This window comes from Muntiacus reevesi, chromosome X (genome assembly GCF_963930625.1).
Source record: "Muntiacus reevesi chromosome X, mMunRee1.1, whole genome shotgun sequence".
NCBI lineage: Eukaryota > Metazoa > Chordata > Mammalia > Artiodactyla > Cervidae > Muntiacus > Muntiacus reevesi.
Genome location: NC_089271.1, coordinates 29,407,667 through 29,434,279, shown reverse-complemented (window position 1 = coordinate 29,434,279; position 26,613 = coordinate 29,407,667). Strand labels below are relative to the sequence as shown.

General features: G+C 40.2%; 1 protein-coding gene and 1 non-coding gene across 2 annotated transcripts; both read left to right on the top strand.

The window, feature by feature from the left end:
• Positions 1-1,810: 1,810 nt before the first annotated feature.
• Positions 1,811-16,238, top strand: TASL (TLR adaptor interacting with endolysosomal SLC15A4). Its single transcript, XM_065915990.1, has 2 exons — positions 1,811-2,007; positions 14,031-16,238. Exon 2 carries the CDS (start codon positions 14,032-14,034, stop codon positions 14,932-14,934), a length of 903 nt encoding a protein of 300 aa, XP_065772062.1. The 5' UTR covers positions 1,811-2,007; position 14,031; the 3' UTR covers positions 14,935-16,238.
• Positions 16,239-24,256: 8,018 nt separating this feature from the next.
• On the top strand, positions 24,257-24,389 carry LOC136154935 (U8 small nucleolar RNA). Its single transcript, XR_010660630.1, has one exon. It is a non-coding gene; the product is annotated as a U8 small nucleolar RNA (small nucleolar RNA).
• The last annotated feature ends 2,224 nt before the right edge of the window (positions 24,390-26,613 follow it).

Sequence of the window (26,613 nt, the reverse complement as noted above, 5' to 3'; positions counted from 1 at the left end):
AACTAAAAGATGCTTGCTTGAATAAAGACCTGAATAAAGAGGCAATAAGAAAAAAAAAAAAAAAAGACACCTGCTCCTTGGAAGAAAAGTTATGACCAATCTAAACAGCATATTAAAAAGCAGAGACATTACTTTGCCAACAAAGGTCCATCTAGTCAAAGCTGTGGTTTTCCCAGTAGTCATGTACGGATGTGAGAGTTGGACTATAAAGAAAGCTAAGTGCCGAAGAATTGATGCTTTTGAACTGCAGTGTGGGAGAAGACTTTTGAGAGTTCGTTGGACAGCAAGGAGATCCAACCAGTTGATCCTCAAGGAAATCAGTCCTGAATATTCATTGGAAGGACTGGTATTGAAGCTGAAACTCCAATACTTTGGCCACCTGATGCGAAGAACTGACTCTTTGGAAAAGACCCTGATGCTGGGAAAGATTGAAGGCAGGAGAAGAAGGGGATGACAGAGGATGAGACGGTTGGATGGTATCACCGACTCAATGGACAGGAATTTGAGTAAGCTCCGGTAGTTGATGATGGGCAGGGAGGCCTGACGTGCTTCAGTCCATGGGGCTGCAAAGAGTCAGACACGTCTGAACAACTGAATTGAACTGAAGTGAAATGGTCACATATTCAGAGTCTGGAATTTAGGTTTGATTAGACTTAGGTAGAAAAAGATAACAGAAGCAGATATTATTTGGGACAGGATTACTCTTTCTTAGTTTAATTGAAGCCATCAGGGTAAACTAGTGAAATTATTTTGAGAACTATAAATATTTTTCTGCTTTTGGGCTAGAATAACTGACCCATTTGCAGACAGACTTCTCTGTCCTCCAGTAAAGATACAGACTCAGTAAAGATTCATTTGAGCATTAAAATTAAATGTGACTTAAAATACAATTTTTTTAAAATGGAAAAGTTATACATATACACAGTAGAAACTTCAAAAAGATATAGTGTAGAAAATTAAGATTCATTTCCAAAAGACAATTGGTTGTTTCTAGTTTCTTGTATATCCCTATAGAAATAGTGTATGCTTTAAAAATACAAATTAGAGCATATTATGTCTTCCATGCTCTTTTGAAACAATGTATCTTGGAGATTTTTTCCTATTATTAGACATAAAATTACCTCACTAATTTTCTACAGTAGGGAATACTCCCAGGTATTTGGACAATATCATATTTATGAATATTTTTTCTTGGTTGTTTCTTAAAGTTGCCACAAATATCTTTTAACATATCTTTGTGTACAGGTGCAAATATATCTTATGGATAACTTTTAGAAATGGTATTGTTGGGTCAAAGGGTATGAATATTTAAAATTTTGGAAAATAACAGATACTGGAAAATTGCCTTTTGAAAATGTTTATGATCTCACCAATAGTGTATGAGAGTGCTTCCTTCCCCACAACCTTGCTCACTCAGGGTACTATTGAATTTTTAAACCTTCGTTAATTTGAGAGAGAAAACTTTTTTCATTTGCATTTTTTAAAATTATGAGCCCAACTGAGAAATAATACTTCTTAAAAATTAAAGGCTAACAATGAGACGGAATTTGAGAAATCATCTTTGACTTGGCTCTCTTTTGGGAGAGGGGTCCCAGGGAACTTGTTAGAGGAATACATTTATATTTAGAGGGTTCTTACATAACATGTAGCAATAAACTATTTTAACAAGAGGCAGTTTCATAGATAGGTTTCATTTTTCAAAAAGGGGAAGAAACACCATTCTGTGGCTTGATGTGGGTTTGTCAGTTATTGCCTCCCCCCTTCTTGGGACTTCCCACTCTTCTTTAGCACAAATCAGACTTGAGCAAAAACAACTTTTTCCATAGGATCAGTTATAAAAAGAATGGCAAGGGCAATGACCAACTTAGTTTATTGGTTTTATCAGGGAAAGTAAACTCACCAAGGGCTTGCGAACATTTCTGGTCAAAGCACGGGCTGGCTTATTCATCTCTATATGGTCAATCGTGGTATTTCTCCAGGACCAAAGGCACGGACTGGTTAGTGAAGGTAAGCAAAGGAGGCAACAAACCTTATGACTGTGAACTCTATCTGTCATTTCTCTTCTCACCCTTTTCTTAACCCTTTATCAGCAGAACTCAGATCCAATCTCATGACATCTAAAATGCTTTTCTCATTTACCAGGTCAGAAGTGAGTGGGAATGTAAGCAAGTATTCAATGGAGTTAGACAATGAAGAGAAATTAAGCCAAACCCTCCACTTCTCTTACCTCAGACTCACATTTTGGACCTTTCTAAAACTTTTTTACTTAAAATTTTGACCGATATGATCAAGTATTTGTTATGTCATTTCTTCAGTCACTGTTTGCTAATTTCTACATAGGTTTAGCATCTGCGTTTTTTAAAGAAGGCCTAAAAACCTAAGCAGAATTTTGCAGGGACAGAACAACTCAAATTTGGTCACAGGAACATAGTTTTAGAGATGAATACAGTGACAATAAATTCCAATGTGACTCTCAATTATTCGCTGGATGAAGTTGTGATAAGTGTTTTTCTGTGTGGCAGGATATACGCTAAGTAAATGTGATTGACAGTGATGAGGCTTTTCAAGTTGCCATCTGAGCGATTTGGGAAAAGTCTCCCTGTTGGTATTAAAGACAGTACATGCACAAGTGGGCTTTTGCCTGAATTATCTGTAGATCTGATCTGCTCATTCTTTTTTTGAGTACATCTTTATGTGCTTGAATATAAACTTGGTTTGACCAGAATATTCATACTCATATTTTTAGGTCATTTTTTGTGTACGTCAGTTGTAAGAAGCTCGTGTTTCTGAGCTTGAGAAGCTTTCTGGAGGAGTGGAGAGTATTTCAAATTTGTGTAAAACATTCATATTATAATGGTAATTTGGGGGATCTATACATGTGAGCTAATTTTATTATTTCAGAGCAAAGTGATGTTTTCAATAGTTATTTCAAGTTACTAGAACATTTCCAACCACAGACCTAATGATTATCTTAGATATATAAGATATTGTCCCTCTGAGCTCTTCATAAGCACAATAGAATGTAAATTTCCCTTCATTAACTAACTGTAGTTACTTTCCTTCCAATTGTTTTTTTTTGCAAAGTTTCAATCCTATTGAAAAATGGAAAAAATACTTCAACGAACAAACGTTTCTATCAATGAACACACGTTCAATAGTGCAATGCACACATGTTTCTAGTAATCACTTGTAGCATTTCGTCACATTTATTTTTTCTCCTGCTATGTCTCTCTCTCTCTCTCTGTACATATACATAAACACACACATACACAGGTTGTTTTTTTTCCCCTGAACTATTTGAAAGTATATTGTTGATTTCAGGACAGTACCCTCAAATTTTTGACCCATATCTCCTAAGAAAAAGAGTAATCTTCTACATGACTATAATGCTAAGGAAATTTAATTTTAATACTATTATCTAATAGTTGATCCATATTCAAATTTCTCTAATTATCCACATGTCCTCTAGAGAGTTTTTTAATTCAGGATTCAGTCTTGCATTGCATTTGGTTGATATGCTTACAATTAAGTAAATGTTAATGGTAATAGCCATAATTAACAATATAATTAACAATTTAGAATTATAACACCAAGGAGATTTAGTATCAATTCTATCATGATTGCTTTTCTTATTTTTTCGTCCTTTCATTAGTATCAAAATACTTTTGAAGTAATTCAAAGTGATCAAAAGCTTTCATTTTTCTGTTTGTGAGACATAAAGACAGGATATGAAGAAAAATCCAAACTATGACAAAAATATATTTACTAATATATCTGCATCAAAATTTATATTTTCTGAAATAAGGAAATTTATATCCAGATAAAGCCCCTGAAAGTAGCTGTTCCCTTTGTTCATAAGGATCTAAGTATAACTGAACAGAAAATTATTTACTTGCTGATGTTAATATGGAAAACAGAGGCCTTTTGACTTACGATTATTTTAGCCATCAAATTAGAGTTTTGGGAACTAACTCATTAAGTAAGAATCACTTCATGTTTGACAGAAGAATCGGTAATCCCAAATTATATGTTTTATAACAGGAAATGAAACAAAATAAGGAATATTTTAGAACCTCCATCAACAAATACCACAGAATATGAAATAACAGGGACATGAACCAAGGTGTATGATTAAGTGAATGGTTATTTTCAGCTCTAAAGAACATGTTACTTTCAAAGATAAGAGTCAGGAAAATGCAGGAGATCCAAAGAAATACCTTGTTTGGGTAAAGTTCTTGTATTATGCATTGGAAAAAAAAAACCTGATGTAACATAGATTTAGTTTCATTATTATAACTAGATTAAGAACAAAGTAATATTCAAGTTTTTCAATGATAACCTTTCAGTGGTTTATTTGCAAGTCCCCCAAATCAAGATCTTTAAAAAACATAAACTGGAATGAAAGGATCTAAAATTTAGATTATAGGGGAAATAAAGAGATGAAGAGATGAAATAGAGTATTTTGGGGATGGAGGCATTATGAAAAAATAACATTTCTGGTATATCACCTACATATAATCTTAACAAGACAGCTTGCTTCACTATAAATATGAGGCAAAAATAAATGTGCTCATCTGATCGGAAAATTTTAAAAAAGTAATAGTGTATTCAAGAATATCAGTGGAAACAGTTAATTTTAGACACTGATGGTGAGAGAATAAATTGGCCCAAGCTACTTGAAAGACAATTTGTTTTCTCCAAATCTGACCTGGGAAAACATTCCTGGAGGCACATGAAGTGACTGCACATAGTCAACAAGCAAGAAAAACCTTCATATCTACTATGAGAAATTATTTGCTAACATAAGTTGTGCCTGTTATTTTCCATGAAAAGGCAGATCTACATAAGCAGGCATGCTGAGAGGTGGGAACTAAACTGCACCCCAACTAGCTAGGTTCAAGATCATCTATGAAACAGACAATAACATTTTCCTGTCCCTATTTCTGTGACGTTACATACCGTGATACCCTGAGGCAGTCCCATCCAGTGCCTCCATTTTTGTGTGGCTATGGAGGTCTTCTCTGCACTCTCTCAACCACCTAGCTTCTCAGAAGTCTTAGTTCGCATACATACAAACTGTCTTTTCAAGGACAGGATCTCTTCTGCCACCGTATCATCCCCCAATACCCCCGCTTCCTACCAATCCTTCATCTTCCTGCTTTTCTTTTGCTATAATTGCCAGTTACTCCATTTAAAGGACTGTCTCAATAATTTATTTCACTGTTCAAGGTAGCAGCTGGATTTTGCTGAGGTTCTGGGCAATCCTGATAAATATATTGGGGTAGGAGAGACAAGAACTTAGAATTTCTTTCTAATTTAGGGGCAAGGATTTTGAATGGATGGCCAGGGGCTCTGGAATGTTGAGATATGAGACTTGATGGGTGGTGGTGCAATGGGGATGGATAGGGAAACAGGGCTCTCAGACAGAGGAAGAAGGGCATGAATGCCTGGGTTGGGCATGGGGTGTGGGTGAACTGGGAGGAGTCCAACATGGCTGGGGTCCTGGGTCCTGTGAGAACAGGCAGAGATTGAGATAAAGAAGGCAGATAAGAACCATGTTTCACAAGGGCCTAACATGTGTGGACTTTATCCTGGAGGTAATGGGGAGCTGTTGATATTTAAACAGGGTATCTGTAATATTAAATTACCCTGTGGTTATAAAGTTAAGGGCAAGGCAATGCCAGGCTACAGCAGTCGGAATGGTTAAGGAAAGTGGTCATATGGTTAGATTAAAAGAGCAGACGAATGTGGATGAACCTAGAGGCCGTCATACAGAGTGAAGTCAGAAAAACAAATATTGTAAATCAATGCACATATATGGAATCTAGAAAGATGGTACTGAGGAACCTATTTGCAGGGTAGAAATAGAGGCACAGACATAGAAAACAGATATGTAGATACAGTGGGGTAAGGAGAAGGTGGGATGAATTGAGAGAGTAGCATTGACATATATATACTGTGTGTGTGTGTCCAACTCTTTGTGACCCTAAGAACTGTAGCCCGCTAGGCTCCCCTACCATGTATAAAATAGATAGCTAGTGGGAAGCTGCTGTATACACACAGAGTTCAGCTCCATGCTCTGTGATGAACTAGAGGGGTGGGAGGTGGGGAGGGGGGCGGGGAGGGAGGCTCAAGAGGAAGGAGATATATGCATACATACAGTTGATTCATGCTGTTGTACAGCAGAAACCAAATACTACATTGTAAAGCAATTATCCTCCAAGTAAAAACACTTTTTAAAGAAAAAAATTTTTAGAAAGAGCAGAATAGAACTTATTTCTCTATCTCAAAGACATATGAACACTGATACACACCTGACTCAAGCATGTAGCCCTGTGGGGTGGGCACTGGCTGTATTCTTAGCTTTTCTTTCTATATTTCACTGCATCTTCCTTCCCTTCCTCGGCAACGGTTGTTATTACGTAAGAGTCGGGACTGGTACCCTTTTCCTGGAAGGACTAATTGCTTCTCATGACTGTGCAATATTAACTGCTCTCAACTAGGCATTAGGGTAATGTTTTAAGAATAGACCACACACTTTCAGGTTAGAAAATCTGAACTTGAATCTTGCCTCTACTACTTACTTGCTTTGTGATCTTGGGAAGGTCGTTTGTCCTATCTTTTTTTTTCTTAAAGAAAGTTACCTAATGCTAATTGGATGTTCTTTTATTTATATTTTCTTTTTTTCCATTTATTTTTATTACTTGGAGGCTAATAACTTTACAATATTGTAGTGGTTTTTGCCATACATTGACATGAATCAGCCATGGATTTACATGTATTGTCCTATCTTAATCTCAGTTTTCTCATTTGGAAAACCTGGATAATGATAACATCTAATAGTGCAGTGCTACTGGAAGTTTAGGGGTAATGATTGGAAAGCACCCAACACAACTGTGATTATTATTGTGTCCTATCCCAATTACTGCACCTGCTTTTTGATTTAGGTCAGGATAGGCAAGCCATAACCTGTGGGTCAAATTGGCCCTTTGTTTTTGTAAATAAAGTTTTACTGGAACACAGCCACACCCATTTGTTTACATGCTGTCTCTCACTGCTATCCTACTATGATGGCCAAGTTGACTGGTTGTGACAGACACCTAAAATATAAAATATTCGGCCATTTATAGAAAAAAGTTTTCTGAACCCTAAGTTGGGTTTTTCCAAACATTTCCTATTACCAGTTTCTTCCCTCTTGAGTTTTTCTCTTTAAATCCATGCTTGTGTTGTTTGAAGGTAAATTAAAAGTATGTCTATGTACAGAGTTATAATGACAGTTTTCTGAAAAGTGTTAATATAGAAGGAAGAATTCATATTACAATTTCTTCTGAAATCCAAGTAAATGATTTAACAACATGCTGCACTTCAGTACATATTTCTAAGTTGTGAATTTGCACAGCAGGTTAATTTTGGTATTCCCCTGTCTGGTAATGATTAATGGAGGCTAAATTTGTCTAGAACATCTCATCTGCAAATGTCCTTGAAAGTCTTTTCCTTCACACTTCAGAAAATTTTTTTTCTTTTTATTTTGGTTTGGGGTAGAGCCGATGAACAATGTTGTGACAGTTTCTGGGGAGCAGTGAAGGGACTCAACCATACATACACATGTATCCATTTTCCCTCAAACTCTTACTCAGTCATGGAAAATTCCAGATGTATCTCAGTCTCTATCTTTTCTATGATGAGAAATAAAAATTCAAGTGATAAAATATCATTGAACAATTGAAATAATCCATTGACTTAAGTTTTACCATCTCGGATAAAATTAAGTCAAATATTTATTTGAAGTACATCTTTTTAATAACTTTGAAGGGTGAGGTCTTCTAAAAATTTTGTAATTACTTAAGTTTATTAAGTAGGTGGGAGGGGGGATCGGGATGGGGAATGCGTGTAACTCTGGCTGATTCATATCAATGTATGACAAAACCCACTGAAAAATAAAAAAAAAAAAGAAAAATGCCAACAATTAATTAAAATAAACCCAAATAACTTTCTCTTTTAAAATTTTAAGATATCATGATACATAGTAATATCTTAATTCTAGTGGTACATTAAAGGGTTTTTATAAAGATCAAAAGAGTTAACATATGTATAATTTAGGAGTTTCACACATTACTCTCTCCACAGCTTAAGAAAAATCTTGCAAAAGCTGCTCTAGCATGCTCTCTGCTACCCCCTGCTGCTCATTTTCAGAAATGGATTTTGATTCTGAGTAATACCTCGGGCTTCCTGATGGCTAAGCGGTAAAGAATCTGCCTGCAATGCAGAAGATACAAGAGACACAGGTTCGATCCCTGGGTCAGAAAGACTCCTTGGAGGAGGGCATGGAAACCCACTCAAGTGTTTTTGCCTGGAGAATCCCATGGACAGAGGAGCCTGGTGGGCTACAGCCCATAGGGTTGCAAAGAGTCGGACACAACTGACGCATGCACACATGCAATGCTTACCTCACTTATTTTCTTCTCTTAATATAGTCAAAAGCCCATGCAATATTAAAGTTTGAGGGGATTCTATAATTTAATCCCACATTCTCAGTTTACAGATAAGAAGTTGAGTCTCTGAGAGGTTAAGTGACATGCAAGCATGGGCTCTGTTTCCTTTTCTTATTTTGTCCATGCTATGCAGCTTGTGGGATCTTAGCTCCCCAACCAGGGATTGAACCCAGGTCCTCTGCAGTGGAAGCGTGGAGTTCTAACCATTGAACTTCCAGGGGATTCTAGCGGGCTCTGTTTTCTGACTGATCAGCATTTGAATGCCTGCTGGTTATGGACATAGTACTTAATTTCGATACACAGAAAATGAGAATGGTAGTACCTGCATCTTTGAATTTTTGTGAGGATTCATTGATTTAGTACATAAAAGGCACTTAGAACAGTGTCTGGGTTGTAGCTAGTGTAAATGTTAGCTCTGTTATAGACCTGCCATTAACTAGACTAAAACCACAGCAAGATCAGAACTAGAATTCTAGTCTCTTGACTACCAGTTCAATAGTTTTTTTTTGAGTCTGCATAGCAACCAAATTTTACCTTCCAATGTCCAATGTGGATTTTTAGTATGTGACCTGCTCACGTTGGAAGTTCTTATAGTTTCTGTGACACTATTGACACTGCAGAGCTTGTTGTGGCTCATTACTCCTTGTACTGTTCAAGGCAGGTTCCCCACAGAAATTATTACCCCTACAAGCTCCTCAAGCCTCCAGATAGAAAATCCTGCAGCCCACACTTGGGAGACGACGTCACTGTTGACTGACAGTAAGCCTTCTAATGAGTTCCCTGTTTGAATGTCCAGTGCACGGTTAGACACCTGCGCTCAGTTACCCCGAGTCTGACTCAAGACGAACTGAAGTAAACCCATCAGCTCCTTTCCTGGCTCCTTCTCCTGATCTCTCCATTTTGGTCAATGCTGGTGTCAACTGTCACCATGCCTAGAGGCAGTTACTTCTGACTCCTCTCTCTTCTTCACTACCAAGTCCAGGAGTCATGGCCTCTCAAGTTCATTGCTTCTCTTCCTTTTATGCTTCCTTCCTCTTGGCTCCTGCCCCTAAACAGCTCAGGTGGGCATGAATCCAGAAGCTCCTAACCTGGGTCCTGGACTCCAATTTCAATCTGCTGACATTCATCTTGCCCTTTATTCATAGATCACATCATGCCTTGAAAAACCTTGGTTACCTTCCAGAGGTTTGTATTGCCTTCAGCGTAAACTTAAAGTCCTCAGCCTTGCATGTCCCAATATACCTCCCTGACCTTTTCTCTCACTCCTTTCTCATAGGAATTTGTTCCTTTAGGCATGGGTGTCTCTGTCCCTTGGTATTAGGACACATTTTCTGCTTTTCCATCAGTGGTCTTACCACTGTACTGGTCTGCCTTGGGCCCTATGGTAGGGCTCTTATTCTACCAGAATTAAGGTATCAACAAAGCTCTCAGCCCATGATAAATAGGGCAAAGAGGCTTTTATGTGTGTGTTAGTTGCTCAGTCACGTCCGACTCTTTATGACCCCATGGCCTATATATAGCCCGCCAGGCTCCTCTGTCCGTGGGACTTTCCACACAAGAATACTGGAGTGGGTTGCCATGCCCTTCTCCAGGGGATCTTTCTGACTCAGGGATCGACTCTAGGTATTGGCCATTACTCAAAACAAAATCCACTTCCTTCACTGCTGTGAACGAGCAGAGGTTATCTGGAGAACTTATACACATCAGCCACATAAAATGAGAGAAGAATCCACTATGATTTTTTAATATGAAAAGAAATGTGATAAACAGGTGATTTGGGATAATGGCTGAATGAGAACAAGGGGGACTCAAGAATGATTTTGCATTATCACCTTGATGATCTTCTAAGTCTGTGTTGTCCAATATCTTAGCCACTTGGTATTTTTAGTTTCAATTAAATTAAGTTAATTAATTAGTGAAATTCAGTTTCATTAGCCACATTTCAAGTGCTTAATAGTCACACATGGCAGTTAATATTTTGGACAACACATATGTAGATCAATCTATCATCCCAGAAAATTCTGTTGGACTGTACTGGTCTAGATTTTTCATTTGCTTCTCTAAGTCATCTACCCCTGATCTACTGCTTTCCAGTTTCTAAAGTATAACTGCTCTAGTCTCTTCTCTTGTTCTCCTTTTTCTCATGTATTATATTAAAAAAATTTTACTGTTGTTTTAGTGAAGTTTGGAGGGGGAGAAAGAATACAGGTATATGTCTAATCCATTATTTTTCCTAAAAATTTTGCTTTTTTCTCCCTCAGTGTGATCTTGCTTTTGGGCTCACATTCTTAGTAATCACAGTCACTTCAGGGGTCCCTCTGGCTTAGGCTGGCCTCTGAATTCCAGCTTCCTTCCATAAAGTCACAGCATCAGCTGGGGATGCTGGGGGTGGGAGGGAGGTGGCACAGTGGGGACATTTCTGGTTGTTGTCACATAGTCACATGGGCACCCATGGTAAGTTCTCATCATTCACCTGGCCCCTAGTTAACATTCTACAACCATCATGTCTGCAATCTGCCCATCCCCAATGGAGGTTTTCACCAGGTTTGCAGGCTCTGGGCAGCATGCTGGTACTTAAACGGACTTCACAAGGCAGCCTTAGGCTGGTCCACCCAGGCATTTCATTTGGTTGGTTTTCCTCCTGCTCCTCAGGTTCTACACGGGGGTTAGGGCACAGGCCTCATCTACTCAGGGCTCCCCTAATCTGTCTGGCACCATCCTCTTTCCCTCCACAGGGATTCCATCCACTGAGTCTATTGTTGATATGTCAATATGATGCCCTAAGTCATTTGGTAGTGGCTTAGTTGCTAAGTTGCGTTCAACTCTTGCAACCCTCATGGACTGTAGCCCACCAACCTGCTCTGTCCATGGATTTCCCAGAGAAGAATACTGGAGTGGGTTGCCATTTTCTTCTCCAGTGGATCTTTCCGACTCAGGGATCAAACCCAGGTCTCCTGTATTGCAGGCAGATTCTTTGCCACCGAGCCACTTGGTTCAGTGACCGAGCCGCCAGTCATTTAGGGTTCTGGATTCTGAAGGGTAAAAGCTCAGGTTATGGAATCTCAAAATTCATTTCTCTAAAACTATGATTTCTACCAAGACTTTCTAAAGATTCTTTAGCAACTCAAAAGCTGGGAGATGTGGTTTTGCTCTGATTTTCCACAATGATAGTCTTAGGTCCTGAAGGTAGAAGACCCCACTTGCAATCTGGGTGGAGTGAAGTGGGAGGGTCGTGGGGTCACTGTGTCACTAGGAAGCCTTAGGATAAACTTTCTTGCTCTGTTAATTATCTCCTCATGTATAGAAGATTTGCCTTTTCACCTGGATGTTCAGTCTGTTAAGAACAGAACCACACAAGTTTTTCTGGAAAGAACATTTTCTTACTGTTATAAGTGTGTCCAGCATACAAGAATCACTTCACGGATGTGTTGAAGACCTTTAACTTTGTAGCTTCATGGTACATGCCAGTGCCTGGAATACAGTAAACATTTAAATCATTAATAAATCTTCTGAACATATTTTGGAATAGTTCCCCCTAAAAGAAATAAACATTGAAATCATTGGTGGTTGTGGTTTAGTTGCTAAGTCACGCCCAGCTCTTTTCCACCCCATTGACGGTAGCCCATCAGACTCTTCTGTCCATGAGATTTCCCAGCAAGAATACTGGAGTGGGTTGCCATTTCCTTTTCCAGGGGATCTTCCCCACTCAGGGCTAGATCCCACATCTCCTCCTTGGCAGGCAGATTCTTTATCGCTGAGGCACCAGGGAAGCCCACTAAGTACATTACGTTCATAATACTAACTTTATACAATTAAAACGTTAACTTGGAAAATAACTTCATAACTATAAAAGAGATGCAAAAATTAAAAAAAAAAGAATCCTTAGGGTTAAGATAATCCTTTTCTTTTTTTTTTATTTTTCAGTGGGTTTTGTCATACATTGATATGAATTGATAGAAAAGATAATCCTTTTCTAATATGACTTGTCAGTTTCAGGCTCAAATTAATTGGTCTGTTTTAGAAGTCCAGCCCTTGAAGCCAAAGCAGGTCAGTTCTCTTTGCTCTCGTCTGTTGTTCCACTGACAAGAGTGTCTTTTTTGGAAAATGCAGCTGTGGATTTCCAGCCTATTCTGCTGCTGCTGTTAAGTCACTCAGTTGTGTCTGACTGTTTGCGACCCCCCAGACTGTAGCCTGCCAGGCTCCTCTGTCCATGGGATTTCCCAGGCAAGGATACTAGAGTGGGTTGCCATTTCCTTCTCCAGGGGATCTTCTCATCCCAGGAATCTAATCTGGGTTTCCTGCATTGGCAGGTGAATTCTTTACCACTGAGCCACTTGGGAAGCCCCCAGCCTATCCTGCTGCTGTTGCTGCTAAGTCGCTTCAGTTGTGTCCGACTCTGTGCGACCCCATAGACGGCAGCCCACCAGGCTCCCCCGTCCCTGGGATTCTCCAGGCAAGAACACTGGAGTAGGCTTCCATTTCCTTCTCCAGTGCATGAAAGTGAAAAGTGAAAGTGAAGTCACTCAGTCATGTCTCACTCTTAGTGACCCCATGGACTGCAGCCTACAGGCTCCTCCATCCATGCAAGTTTCCAGGCAAGAGTACTATTCTAGTCACCTTAGAATCCAGTGACAACTGCTGACAGTGGGAGGGGGCAGGTGCAGGCAGAAGAAAAGCTCACAGTAAGAAAAGTTCCCTGGTAACTGGGGTAGAGGTAAACACGTCAGTCAGACACAGGAACATTTCCAGGACGTACAGTAAAAACTAGGACAGAGAGAGCAAGAAAGCCATCCTGGGCAGCAAAGGGAGACGAAGGCTTCATGGTCCTTCATGACAGGTTGACAGTGAATTAATTTCATACCCTGCCACTGCTGTTCATTATTTCATTCAAGTTAAGGATCCTTTGATTTTCTCCTCAAGGCAGACAACTGCGCTAGCTCCCAAGAGTAAAATATGGTGATGAGCAAGATACAGCTCTCATTTTCAGTAGAATCTGCCACCAATTCCCTCGTTTTTCCATAACCCACTAGTGATGCTGCTTCCCCAGTTGGCAGCTACTCAATCACTCTCCATGTCCTTCAGGGCAGAAGGCAGATGCCCTTGCCCGACTCCCAAGGCCCTTTAGGATTCAACTTCAGTCAACATCCCCAGCCCTCTCTGCTTAGGCTCAGTGTCTCATATATGCCATGTAAGGCCATCTCATCAATTTCTTACAACTCTGTGACTAGGGATGGAACTCCCAGGCTTCAGTTTATCTGAAATGCCACCTTCTCTGGGACATAGCCTGTCATCTCTCCTCCTTCACCCCAGGTTGTTACTCAGAAACTTGTTGAAGGAGGGAACTGTGTCCATTTCATCTTTGTACCTCCAGCACACGCCAGCGCTCTGGTACCACAGCAGGCACAGAATGAGTAAGAGCTTGGGGAATGAATGAAATCAACTTATTTATTGCCCTTTACTTTTTTGATAGCACAGCTGCCCATTTGTGAAACTCCAATCTTCTTGTCCCCCATTGTAACTCACACACTCTCTTTCCAGAATGCTGTCAGAAGGCTATCTCAGTGGACTTGCGTACCGGAATGACATCCAGTGGAGTTATCCATCTTCTAATGAGCAAGTGGCTGAGGAAAAGGAAGAGGAGATGGAAGCCACAGCAGCTGCCAGTCTTTCCTATTCCTCTGTGGATGAAACACAAGTCCAAAATCTCTATGTGAGCTGCAAATCCTCTGGCAAGATCATTTCTTCAGTGTATTCAAGAGAGAGCCAACATAGTAGAAATCCGAGAATCACAGTGCTGCAAACAAACCCCAATCCTGTGTATGAAAGCCCAAACTTGGCCGCAGTTGAACTATACAGAGACACCAGCAAAGAGACCTACTTGGTCCCACCTTCCTGCAAGAGTATCTGCAAGAATTACAATGACTTACAGATTGCAGGGGGCCAGGTGATGGCCATTAATTCAGTGACAACCGATTTCCCCTCTGAGGGCAGTTTTCAATATGGTCCTTTGCTGAAATCATCTGAGATTCCTTTGTCCATGGAGGATTCCATGTCCACTCAGCCCAGCGACTTGCCACCCACCCCTATCCAGCGGTATTCATCCTACTGGAGAATAACCAGCATCAAAGAGAAAAACAGCCTGCAAATGCAGAAGCCTATTTCGAATGCGGTGCTGAATGAATACCTGGAGCAGAAGCTGGTGGAGTTGTATAAGCAGTACTTTATGGACACTGGGTTTCATGACAGTTCACCTACCCAGATTCTGGCATCTGAACTCATCATGACAAATGTGGACCAAATCAGTATTCAAGTCTCTATAGAGAAGAACCTGGAGATCTCAAAAGCCAGGGATATCGTCATTAACCGCCTATTACAGTATGGGTCAACCGAAATCAGCACACCGAGTCTCCATATTTCTCAGTATAGCAACGTGAATCCATAGAGAGGGTGCTTCCACTGCTCTTTCTCAACTACTCAAATCCTAAGCAACAAGTATTCATTTATTCTGAGAATGTGCAGGAAGGGGTTGGCAAGGGGTAGAGAAGAAAAGGTTGGTTGCAGGTCAGGTACGGATTAAGAGGAAATCTCATAATATTACACATGAAGGAATGTGGGGAGAGGAGCTATAATGACTTCCAAGTGAGGGCTGTACAGCAACAAAGCAAAAATAAAAATGATCAAAAAAGAAGGTATGATTCATATAAGGGAATACAGAAAAGGAAAAAGAGGACAAACTAAGTTAAGGACGCATACAATGTATGGAGAGTCCTTAAAAAACCGCCATATGACTCAGCAATCCCACTCCTAGGCAAGTACCCTGAGTAAACCAAAATTAAAAAAGACACACGCATCCCACTCTTCATTGCAACACTATTTACCATAGCTAGAACATGGAAGCAACCTAGATGTCCACTGACAGATGAATGGATAAAGAAGTGGTGGTACATATACACAATGGAATATTACTCAGCCATAAAAAGGAACACATTTGAGTCAGTTCTAATGAGGTAGATAAACCTAGAGCCTATTATACAGAGTGAAGTAAGTCAGAAAGAAAAAGACAAATATCATATATTAACACATATATATGGAATCTATAAAGATGGTACCAAAGAATTTATTTGCAGGGCAGCAGTGGAAAAACAGACATAGAGAACAGACTTATGGACATAGGAAGAGGGGAGATGAGGGTGAGATGTATGGAGAGAGTAACACGGAAACTTCCATTACCATATGTGAAATAGATAGCCAATGGGAATTTGCTGTAGGAAACTCAAACAGGGGCTCTGTATCAACCTAGAGGTATGGAATGGGGAGGTAGATGGAAGGGAGTTTCAAGAGGGAGGGGATATGTGTATACCTATGGCTGGTTCATGTTGATATTCAGTAGAAAACAACAAAATTCTGTAAAGAAATTATCCTTCAATTAAAATAAATAAATAAATTTAAAAAAAGAAGAATGCACACCATGGCAAAACTAAAAGCCAAAGGTTTCAGGGTAGGGAGTTAAGCATATGTTTGTCACTCAAGTAAAATCCTCCAAGTTGTTTCTTCTTGAAGGAAATGGACCACTGAAGGCTGCTACATTTGGGTAGAAAGACAGGTTCAAACAGTTTTCAAAAAATACATTTGTATCTATTTTCCCTATCCTGTACCAGATCATTTAAAAATATATTCTTTATAAAGATGAAAATAGTAGCAAATTGCAATTGTGCTTTTATTTTTTTTAATGATTACTTAGCTACAACCTCAAATACGCTCACTCAAATCTGATTCTGTTTACTGGGAGGATGAAGTTCTCTAAAAGGGAAAATACCACATATTGAACATTAAACTACTGCTTTATTTTGCCGTGTTTGATTTTCTTGGTGGTACTAAGCTTGAAAAGGAATTATGCATCTTATTTTCCCCATTTTTCTCTTCTTTTTCTACATGCTCTCTTGTCCCTTCTGGAGTCAGGAAGGGGTCTTCTGTATTCTCTTACAAGCTCTAGGATCTCATAGTGTCAAATTCTGTACATTCATGCACTAGAATGGTAGCTTCATGAGAGTCTCACTGCTCCACTTAATTCCTCTAGTTCAAGGGCTTGCAAATGATGACTCATTGGCCAAATCTAGCCTGCCACCTGTTTCTTTTACTGAGAGGGTTTTCCCGGTGGCTCAGTGGTAAAGAATCTGTCTATCAATGCAGGAGACATGAGTTCGATCCTTGGGTTGGGAAGATCCCCTGGAGGAAAGCATGGCAACCCACTCCAGTATTCTTGCCTGGAGAATCCCACTGGACAGAGGAGCCTGGTGGGCTATAGTCCATGGGGTTGCAAAGAGTTAGACACAATGTATCAATTAAACAACAGCACCAACAACAATCTGCATATAATACATTAGTTTCACATGTACAACATGATTTGCTATTTGCATATTATGAAACGATGACCACAATACACCTAGTTACATCCTTTGAACTCCCATGAGCTAAGAATTTTTTCAGCCATTTTAAAATAAAAGGAAGAATATTTTATGACATGAGAATTATGATATTCTAATTCAGTGTCCATCAAACAAGGCTTCATTGGAGCAAAGCCATATCTATTCATTTCTGTATTCTTTACGGCTGCTTTCACACTAGAAAGGCAAAGCTCAGTAAATGTCATGGAGAACATATGGTCAACTGAAGCCAAAAACACTATCTTTCCTTTCACAAAAGAAGTTTGCCTACCCTGCTCCACAGCAGTGCCCTGATCATACAACGGGTGATTGAGTTAATTCAGCCGCCTTGAGGAAGGTGACTGTGAGATGGAGACTGGTGAGTTTATGGGGGCCTGTTGGGAACAACCTCTGTTAGGGAATGATGAAAGCCAAAGAGGTTTCCATAGATGCCTAAGCCACTTAAGGGAGCTCTGTGGTTGGGGTGGGCCTTCCGCAAAAACCATCACAATATTGTAAAGTAATTATCCTCCAATTAAAATAAATAAATGTGCTGTGCTTAGTCACTGAGTCGTGTCTGACTCTTTGCAACCCCATGGACTGTAGCTCGCTAGGCTCCTCTGTCCATGGGATTTCCCAGGTAAGAATACTAGAGTGGGTAGCCGTTCCCTTCTCCAGGGGATCTTCCCAATGCAGGGATTGAACCCAGGTCTCCCACATTCCAGGTGGATTCTTTACCAGCTGAGCTACCAGGGAACAAAATAAATAAATAAACTTAAAAAATTGAGGGAGGTTCAAGAGGGAAGGGACATATATATACCTATGGCTGATTCACGTTGAGGTTTGACAGAAAAGGACAAAATTCTGTAAACCAATTATCCCTCAATTAAAAATAAGTAAATTTTAAAAAATAAATTAACAACAAGGATCTACTGTATAGCAGAGGAAACTCTACTCAATATTCTGTAATAACCTATATGAAAAAGAACCTGAAAATGGAATGGATATATGTATATGTATACCAGAATCACTTTGCTGTATATTTGAAACTAAAACAACATTGTAAATCAACTATACTCCAATATAAAATGAAATTTTTTTCAAAAACTAAAAAAAAAAAAAAAAGTTCCAAATTGAAATGAGAGGGTTGGCTTTGGTTCTCTCGCTTGACCAGCAGGGGGCGCAACGGTAGCTGAAGTAATTCAGAGTCAAATTCCTCAAGGGGAATCAGCTGGCAACCTTCAGAAGCCAAACTCCTGGCAGCTCCTGGAAGAATGAGTTCCTCAACCAGGAGGAGGAATGCGAAGCACAACAGCATCCTCTGCATTTTCCCAGTATTTGTAGAGTGAATTTTCTTTTTTAACAACATGTGGTACCATGTAAAAAAATCTGGTTTTGAAATATTAATTCAGAAATGTTATTCACTGTTTTAAATAAATAATAGCCACTCTGCATTAATTAGGCTTCCCTCCTGGTGCAGTGGTTAAGAATCCACCCACCAATGTGGGATACCTGGGTTCAATCCTTGGGTTGGGAAGATCCCCTGGAGAAGGGAATGGTTACCCACTCCAGTATTCTGGCCTGGAGAATTCCATGGAGAGAGGAGCCCGGTGGGCTAGTCCATAGGGTCGCAAGAGTCACAAATGACTTAGCGACTAAACAACAACAATGCATTAATTGCTTGCCATGGTGCCTGGAACCATGTTAGGCATTTTCTATGAATTTTATATAATTATCATAATAACCCCATGAGAGAGTATGCCTATTATTCCTCCACCCCGCCTTTTTTTTTTTAAACACGGAGGAGCAAGCTGGGCTCAGAGCAGGTAAGTAATTTGTCCAAGGGCACACAGGCGGTAGTGGAACCAGATTTGAATACATTTCCATTTAAATGTAAAGTCCTGGTTCTTTTTCTTTTTTCTCCAACAAATTATTTCTTTTTGTTTGACTGAATCAGGTCTTTATTGTGGCACGTGGGATCTTTTGTTGTGGTGTGAAGGCTCAGTAGTTGTGGTGCCCCGGCTTAGTTGCCTCATGGCACGTGGGATCCCAGTTCCCCAACCAAGGATCGAACCCATGTCCCCTGCATTGTGGACCAACAGGGAAGTCCCTAAAGTACTGGTTCTTAACTACTACCACCTATTCTTTTGTGGACCACCATCAGTTCAGTTCAGTTGCTCAGTCGTGTCTGACTCTGCGACCCCATGGACTGCAGCACGCCAGGCCTCCCTGTCCATCACCAACTCCTGGAATTTACTCAAACTCATGTCATACCACCATCTGTCTCATTAAAGACTGGTTTTCTACTCCAAGGAAAAAATAACTTCTTTACCATTATGTTCTTTTCTTTATAGTGTTCTGTTTTGTAGTCTTGCCTGTCTTCCTGCCTGCAAATTGGAACTTTTGATTTATTCATTTGCTCCTCCATGTCCCAAGCAATACCTGCACACAGTTGGTAGCTGATTCATACATGTCAAGAGATAAAACAAGTTTTGCTGTGTTGGATACCACGTCTGATGGCTGAATCGAAAGATCCATCAGTCTCAAAACTAGGTAATTTTGACTAGAAAAAAGTGCTATTCAGAGTTTCTCCTCAAGAAGAAAATTGAATAAGTGAGCTTAATTTCTAATAGCAGCTTAGTAAATGGTATAATAAAAACATGTTATAGTAATATTGCACATGTTTACCCTTTTGATAATTTGAGAAGTGACTGGTTACAAAGCAGACTGGTTCATTCTTTTTCAAATGAGCATTTATTTGATGCTGCTTTGGGGGAGCACTGTGTACTGATATGAAAAATGCAGGGAAGACATGTGTGTGCATGTGTACAAACACAGAGGATTTGACCCCTTCTCTGTCACCTTGTTATCCTGGAGGGACCTGGCAAACAAGTAACCAACAAGTAACAAAGCCGCTTGCTTAAGCAAGAACTTGGCAAAGTGGTACCAACAGGAAGGAATACAGCGATCAATGATTTTTGCAACTCAAGTGTGGTTAAGTGCTCAAAGGAGATGTGCTCAGGGGTGCTGGACAGTGGAGGGGCCCAGGGCCAAGGACTCCAAAGGGGAAGTGATGGCTTAAATTACTTTTGAAGAACAAGATAGGGTCGAGGTAGATGGGTGTTCTAAGCAGAGGTATGAAAGTGTATGGAACGACAGTCAATGGCTGAAACCAGAGCTGAATGAATGAACGAATGAGCAGCATATTAACTACTCTGTCAACTGTAACAAATGACCACAAAATTCAGAGCTTAAAACAACACAAACGTATCTTACAGTTATATATGCCAGAAGTCCAAAGTCATTCTGGTTGGGTCAAAATCAACTTCTTGGTTGGTCTGCCTTCCTTCTGGAGGCTCTAGAATAAAACTGATTTTCTAACTCTTTGGAACTCCTAGAGGCCATCCTTGTTCCTCAGCTCCTGACTGTGCACTGTTTTAACTTCCACAGCCAGCATCACACCTCTGTCTCTCACCCTAAGCTTCCTACCTTGCTTTTATAAGGACCTTTATGAATAAATTGGCCCCACCTACATAATCGAGGCTAATGCATTCAGCCAACATAAGCAGCCAGTTGTGTCTATTAACAATAAGACATAATAAACAACAGCAATCTGAGTTTTGCTAACCTAGGGTTTGACATTCAACAGATATAATTTGGATTATTTCCTTTTTCTATTGTATTGTCCATACAAAACCATCTGTCATGTTTTAGCTCCTCATACTTTAAATTCAACTAAATTCAACAAATATTTACTGAGCATCAACTGTTATACAAAGATGAGATTCACAGTCCCTGTATAAACAGCTCCTTTATGATGTAGTACCAAACCGTTTAAGCAAGGCACGCTGAACATAGTAAGAATTGTGCAATGACTATTTAAGGCATGTTGAATCATTTTTCTTTCGATTTATACCAATTCAGTAGCTGCTGTTGTTGTTTAGTTGCTAAGACATGTTCGACTCTTTTATGACCCCACGGACTGTAGCCCACCAGGTTCCTCTGTCCACAAGATTTCCCAGACAAGAATAGTGGGGACTTCCCTGGTTGTCTAGTGGTTAAGACTCTCACTTCCACTGCAGGCAAGAATACTGGAGTGGGCTGCTGTTTCCTTCTTCAGAGGATCTTCCCAACCCAGGGATCGAACCCACATCTCACATGCAGATTCTTTACCACTGAGCCACCAGGGAAGCCCGCCCTTGCTTACCTCTATTTCTTTAGTTTTGGACTCTCAGGCATTATTACAGGGCTATGACTAGAATCTTCTTTACTAAGCACTCTGGGAAGTAAGGGAAGGGGTAGAGCTGGGATACCTTCAGTATGGACTTTAATAATCAGCCCTGGCTTTGACCTTGACTTGGCCTTGATCTCAGGGCTTCCCAGGTGGCACAGTAGTAAAGAATCCACCTGCCAATGCAGGAGACACAGGAGATGCGGGTTTTATCCCTGAGTCAGAAGATCTCCTGAAGGAGGGCATGGCACCCCACTCCAGTATTCTTACCTGGACAATCCCATGGACTGAGGAGCCTGGTGGGTCACAAGGAGTCATACACAATTAAGCAACTGAACATATACACATACTCTGGCCTTAATCTCACTGCCCATTTGGTACTGAGACCTCTCCCCTCCTTCCCACAGCCCTTATTTGTGTCTTTCTGTGTCCAATATCTTGGCAGGAACAACTCTAATATTGAAAGGAATGAGGTCAAGTAGAGTCTTTTAACATTTCACTGGAGACCTGTAGAGAATACTTGTTAAAGTTGTTTCTGTGACTCATTAACTTTGGGGATTGGGAGGATGGAAAAAGAAGACAAGTGAGTTTTACAAATTTACATGGCAAAGGTTTTATAAATTTTCTTTTGCACGCTATGGTTATTTTTTTTTTTTCCTCTTGAAAAATTGAGGGGAAGATCAAGGTTCAGGAAGTGAATAGCTCAGCTCAAACTGCAAGATGAATTCAAAGGTATTTTGTACTGTCAGTATATCCCTGTCAGAAGAATGTTCTGACTTACCAGATTATTTTAAGTGAGAGGAAAGCACATGGTTGGACGAAGAAGAAAAAGCGGTCTTTAGGTTATAGAAAACCAGGAACCTGGATGTGCATTTCGAGAACTTCCCCACAACGACACCACCCCCATGCTACATACACGTTGGGAGGTACCATGGCTTGAAAGAGGACTGGCCTTGTGGCAGATGGGACCACAGAAAGCCCTGAAAAAAGATTCCTGGTTCTATCGGCAACCTAGAAGCAGTGGACAGCTGGGAATCTGAAGAGGCCATGTAGATGAAGCAGTGACTCTTTTGGCAATGAACTGTGATAATCCGTGTCCAATGATGACCAATAGTCTATAAATTGAAGGTTGGACATAAACTCCCCATTTGCCCCTCTACCATTCCTTGACATTGTGTAAGACTCCAGAACTGTGACACAACCCTGAGAAGGATTAGAGAAGCCAAGAATGACTGATGCTTCCCACCACCATGGGAAAATGGAAGTTTAGATTCAGAGATTCAGTTTTTTGTTTTTTTTTTTAAAGAAAGCACAAGTGTGCATGAGAGAGAGAGAGAGAGATGGGGTGGTGAGAGAGAGAGAGATGGGGTGGAGTGTGGGGAGAGATGGGGGGTAAGAGAGAGAAAGAAAATTACTTATTATACACCTGAGCTGGTGGGGAAGTTGGAGTTATAACTGACTCCTACTCCTCAGCTGTGTCCCAGGAAGAAGTAACCTAGATGGAAATCTCCAACTTTCTAAAGTAATAGCACTAGGAGAGGGACCAGTGAGAAGCTAGGTTTAGTGCTAGTCCAATGGATGTGAACTGAGGGGAGGAGGCAATGGAAATAGGGAAATTTCCTCCCCCTCTTCCTTTATCTCCCTCTTTTTCTTCTTTCCCTTTTGTTCCTTCAATTTTCTCTCTCTTCCCCACCTTCCCCATCCTTTCCCTTCCTTCCTCTCCAGTGCAGGGGTGCACCCGATTTTAAATCACACCCAGAATTCTAATCACAAGGAAGCTTGGGAAATGCAGTTTTTGCTTTCAAGCCACTGCAGAACACAAGGAGGGTGGAATGGATGTTGAATGCCAAGCCACTATCCCATCACACGAATTAAAATCCAGGCCTAGGAAACTGCATGATATTGCTAATGAGAAGATACAGCATAGTGGACAGTGTCCACTGTGCTCCCTTAGGTCTACTGTGATCCTTTCTTTTTTGGCCACACCACGTGGCTTTCAGGATACCTCAGTTCCCTGACCAGGGATTGAACTCTGGCCACAGCAGTGAAAACCCAGAATTCTAACCTTTGATCCACCAGGGAACTCCCATTCTGTCATCTTTTCAACTGCCTCTGCCAGCTTCAATGTACTTTGCCTTCAACCTCCTTCTTACCCCCTAGTTGGAAGACTGCCATTGGACTCCCAAAGTCTGCCCATGGGCAGAGAGTTGGAACTGCTTAGGCATTTATATAACCCTGTGGTGGCCTCTTATGAACTGAATATTTGTGTCCCTACTCCTCCAAATTCATTTGTTGAAATCCTAATCTCCAAAGAGGCGGGACTTTGGGGAGGTGACTAGGTCATGAGGGTGGAGCCCTCATGAATGGGATTAGCACCCTTATAATAGAAGTCTCAGAAAGTTCCCCTGACCCTTTTGCCCTATGAGCATACAGCCAGCAGGCAGCCATCCATGAACCAGGAAGAGGACTCTCATCAGACACCAAATCCACTGACACCTTGATGGTGGACTTCCCAACCTCCAGAACTCTGAGAATAAAGTGTTTGCTATTTTACCCACTCAGACTATGACATTTTTGTTATAGCAGATGAAACAAAGACATGACCCTTAGCCAACAACAGCTGCAGAAGGCACTAGTATGAAAGCCTAGCCCCCTCGTGTCTACCTGGGACAAACTCTCAGGTACTATGCCTCAGAGCTGCCTCGAACGATCAGGCTGCAGCTGTCCTCCTAAGGATTTTGCCTGAAAATGAAAACCTGTCATGCTTTTCCTACTTCCTTATCCTGCTATTCTGTTCCTACTCATTTTTCTTTTTACAAGTTTATTCCAAGAGCACTTCCTTTTACATCACTAGCACAGATCTTTCCCTCAGGGTATGCTTCTCTGGAACTAAACCCTGAAATGTCCCATTCACCATTAAAGCTCAGTTGCCTGTCTATATAGATCAAATTCTCATCAGAGAGAAAGAATCCATTTCCTTCAAGCTCATGAGATGGTAAGAAGAGTAGGAGAGATGGATATGGGGAGCAGATGGTCAGTTATCCATCCTGTTCTCCCTTCTTTAACCTTGGACTTTAGAATAGGAAGCTACAGTGAACACTGGAGGTCAATCGTCAGGAAGCATAATCCTTACCCATTCTTCCCTTTGGAGGGCAGAACAGAACATGATGACTTGAGCTGGCATGACTCATAATTAGGAGCTCACATAATCAGGACTTGCAACATTGATTGCTCCTGTTTGATTCTTCTTGGGAAAAAAATACTGGAAATTAGATCACCTAGCACCCATTACAACCACCCTCTAGCTTTCTTTTCCATACAAAGTCAGAAATTTAAAAACTACATTTCCGAGATTTCCTTGCTTCTAGAGTTCTGCATGTGACGCAGGTCCTTAACCTCAGGGTTCAACTTGGAGGCAGCGACATAAATTAATGGTTGCATGTGGGAAGAGTTGATCATCCAGGAAATACAGACACTAAAGAATTTTATCTTCAGCTGTGGCGGCATTTCCAGCATCCAGTGCCAAAGACTGGAGTAGTGGGTCTGTGATAAGACTGTGCATTTTTTCCCAGGCTGTATGAACTCTTGAGAGTTTGATCCTGAGATTAGAGCACTTGTGGATCGTGCTGTTTACAACTAAAAATCCTGACAAACAAAGGAGGTATTTAAGAGAGGTTGTGAGATGGAGTCATTTAACCATGTGCTACAGAAACAAGGGATGGTGAATGGTTAGAAAGATAAGTATAACTACTACTCCAAAGCTACACTTGGTTCTTGACCTCAGAACATTTCTGCATGTCCCCAGTGGGCTGCTTACAGTCTAAATGGGTAGGATAGCCAGAGTGGGTTGCTATGGCACTGGTGTCTGTTACTTGGTGAATGACAAACATAGTATGTTGTAGGTTATGAAAAGGGCCACAAAATATTCCTTTCCCTCTATCCATGCCCTCTGGTAGTGTATGTCCTCTTTCGATTGCTTTAGCCACAGGGACATTAGCAAACATTATGGAAACATAGGCTTGAAGAGTGGACTGGAGTTTGCCCTCTTTCTGCTTTGGGAACTTGGTTACCATATAAAAAAGTCCAGGCTAGCCTGCCGGATAACAAGGAGTATGCGGGCTAGTGATAGTAACATCCATTGTCTCTGCCTACCGCCAAATGTGTAAATGGGGACCTATGAGGCCACCCATCACCTGGCTGACCTGCCAATTGATCATAAATGTATGAACAAGCCCAGCTTGCCCCCATGAACCTGGCCCAGATAAAAACATGCCCAGAAAAATCATGAGTAAAATAGTTGTTTTAAACTACTGAATTTTAGAGTGGATTATTAGGCAGCTAAAGCTAACTGACATATTAAGACTCCAGAGAATTCTCAGGTGCCACTGGGAACAAAGATTGGGCCAAGTTGTCATGAAAACAGGTCAAAAATTGCATCAGCCAAAATTTTAGCAGCAGATGCCAGCAGAACACACAGGGATGGGATCAGATCAATACCATCATATGGATTCCTTCTCCCCACTGCCCCCCAGTGCCATGAGGTACAGTTTGCCCTATAGACCTCTTAAAAATAACAGTAGATGCAAAGAATATCTGAAACCTGGGCTCTTCCAAATGCAACTTAGTTTAAATTATTAGACTTAACGCCATTTACCAGGCTGGACTAAAACTTAAATTTTATTCTATTTGTGGGGTAAACAAGAGTATACCAGTTATACAAAATTAAGAGGTTAGGAAAAGGTGACCATATATAAGCAAGATAATATTTTAACAAATTAATTTCTGTGTAATTTATGTTCCTGAAAGTTAATATATCAATTAATTGTTAATTACAAGAATGCTTAAATAACTTATGATACAGCATTTGGTAAATTATTTTCCAAAACTATTTAAAATGCTATTTGGGAAGGTTATTTATTAGTGTAGAAAATATTTACAATTTTCAGTGCAAAACCCCAACATAATATTATATATCCAGTATGATTTATATTTTTATAAAGTAAGTCACCTTTGCATAGAAAGTAGGCTGAAACAGAGGACACATAATATTCAAAATGATGTAGGCAATGGGTCTAGACATGATATTGTCTTTCTATATTTTCTAAATTATCTTTAATGAAAATGCATGGTCTATAATGTTGATTTTGAAAAATTTACATTGTGCTATGACTTTTTAAAAATTTATTTTTATTGGAGTATAGTTGCTTTATGCATTGTACTATATAACTTTTAAAGTTTCAAAGTTTCTTCTAGGTTTAAGATTCAATGATTCTAAGAATTCAAAGCCATTTACTGAAAAACGGTTTCATGATATACGATGCCTGTGTGATAATTTTAGTTATTTTTGTTTATTATAGCCAGTAACTAATAAATATGAGTGTCACTTGTAGTCAAATAACAATTTATTATTGGCTAGAAGAATCTACATTCCTACCATTACTCTTCCACTTCTGAGTCATAAATAAAG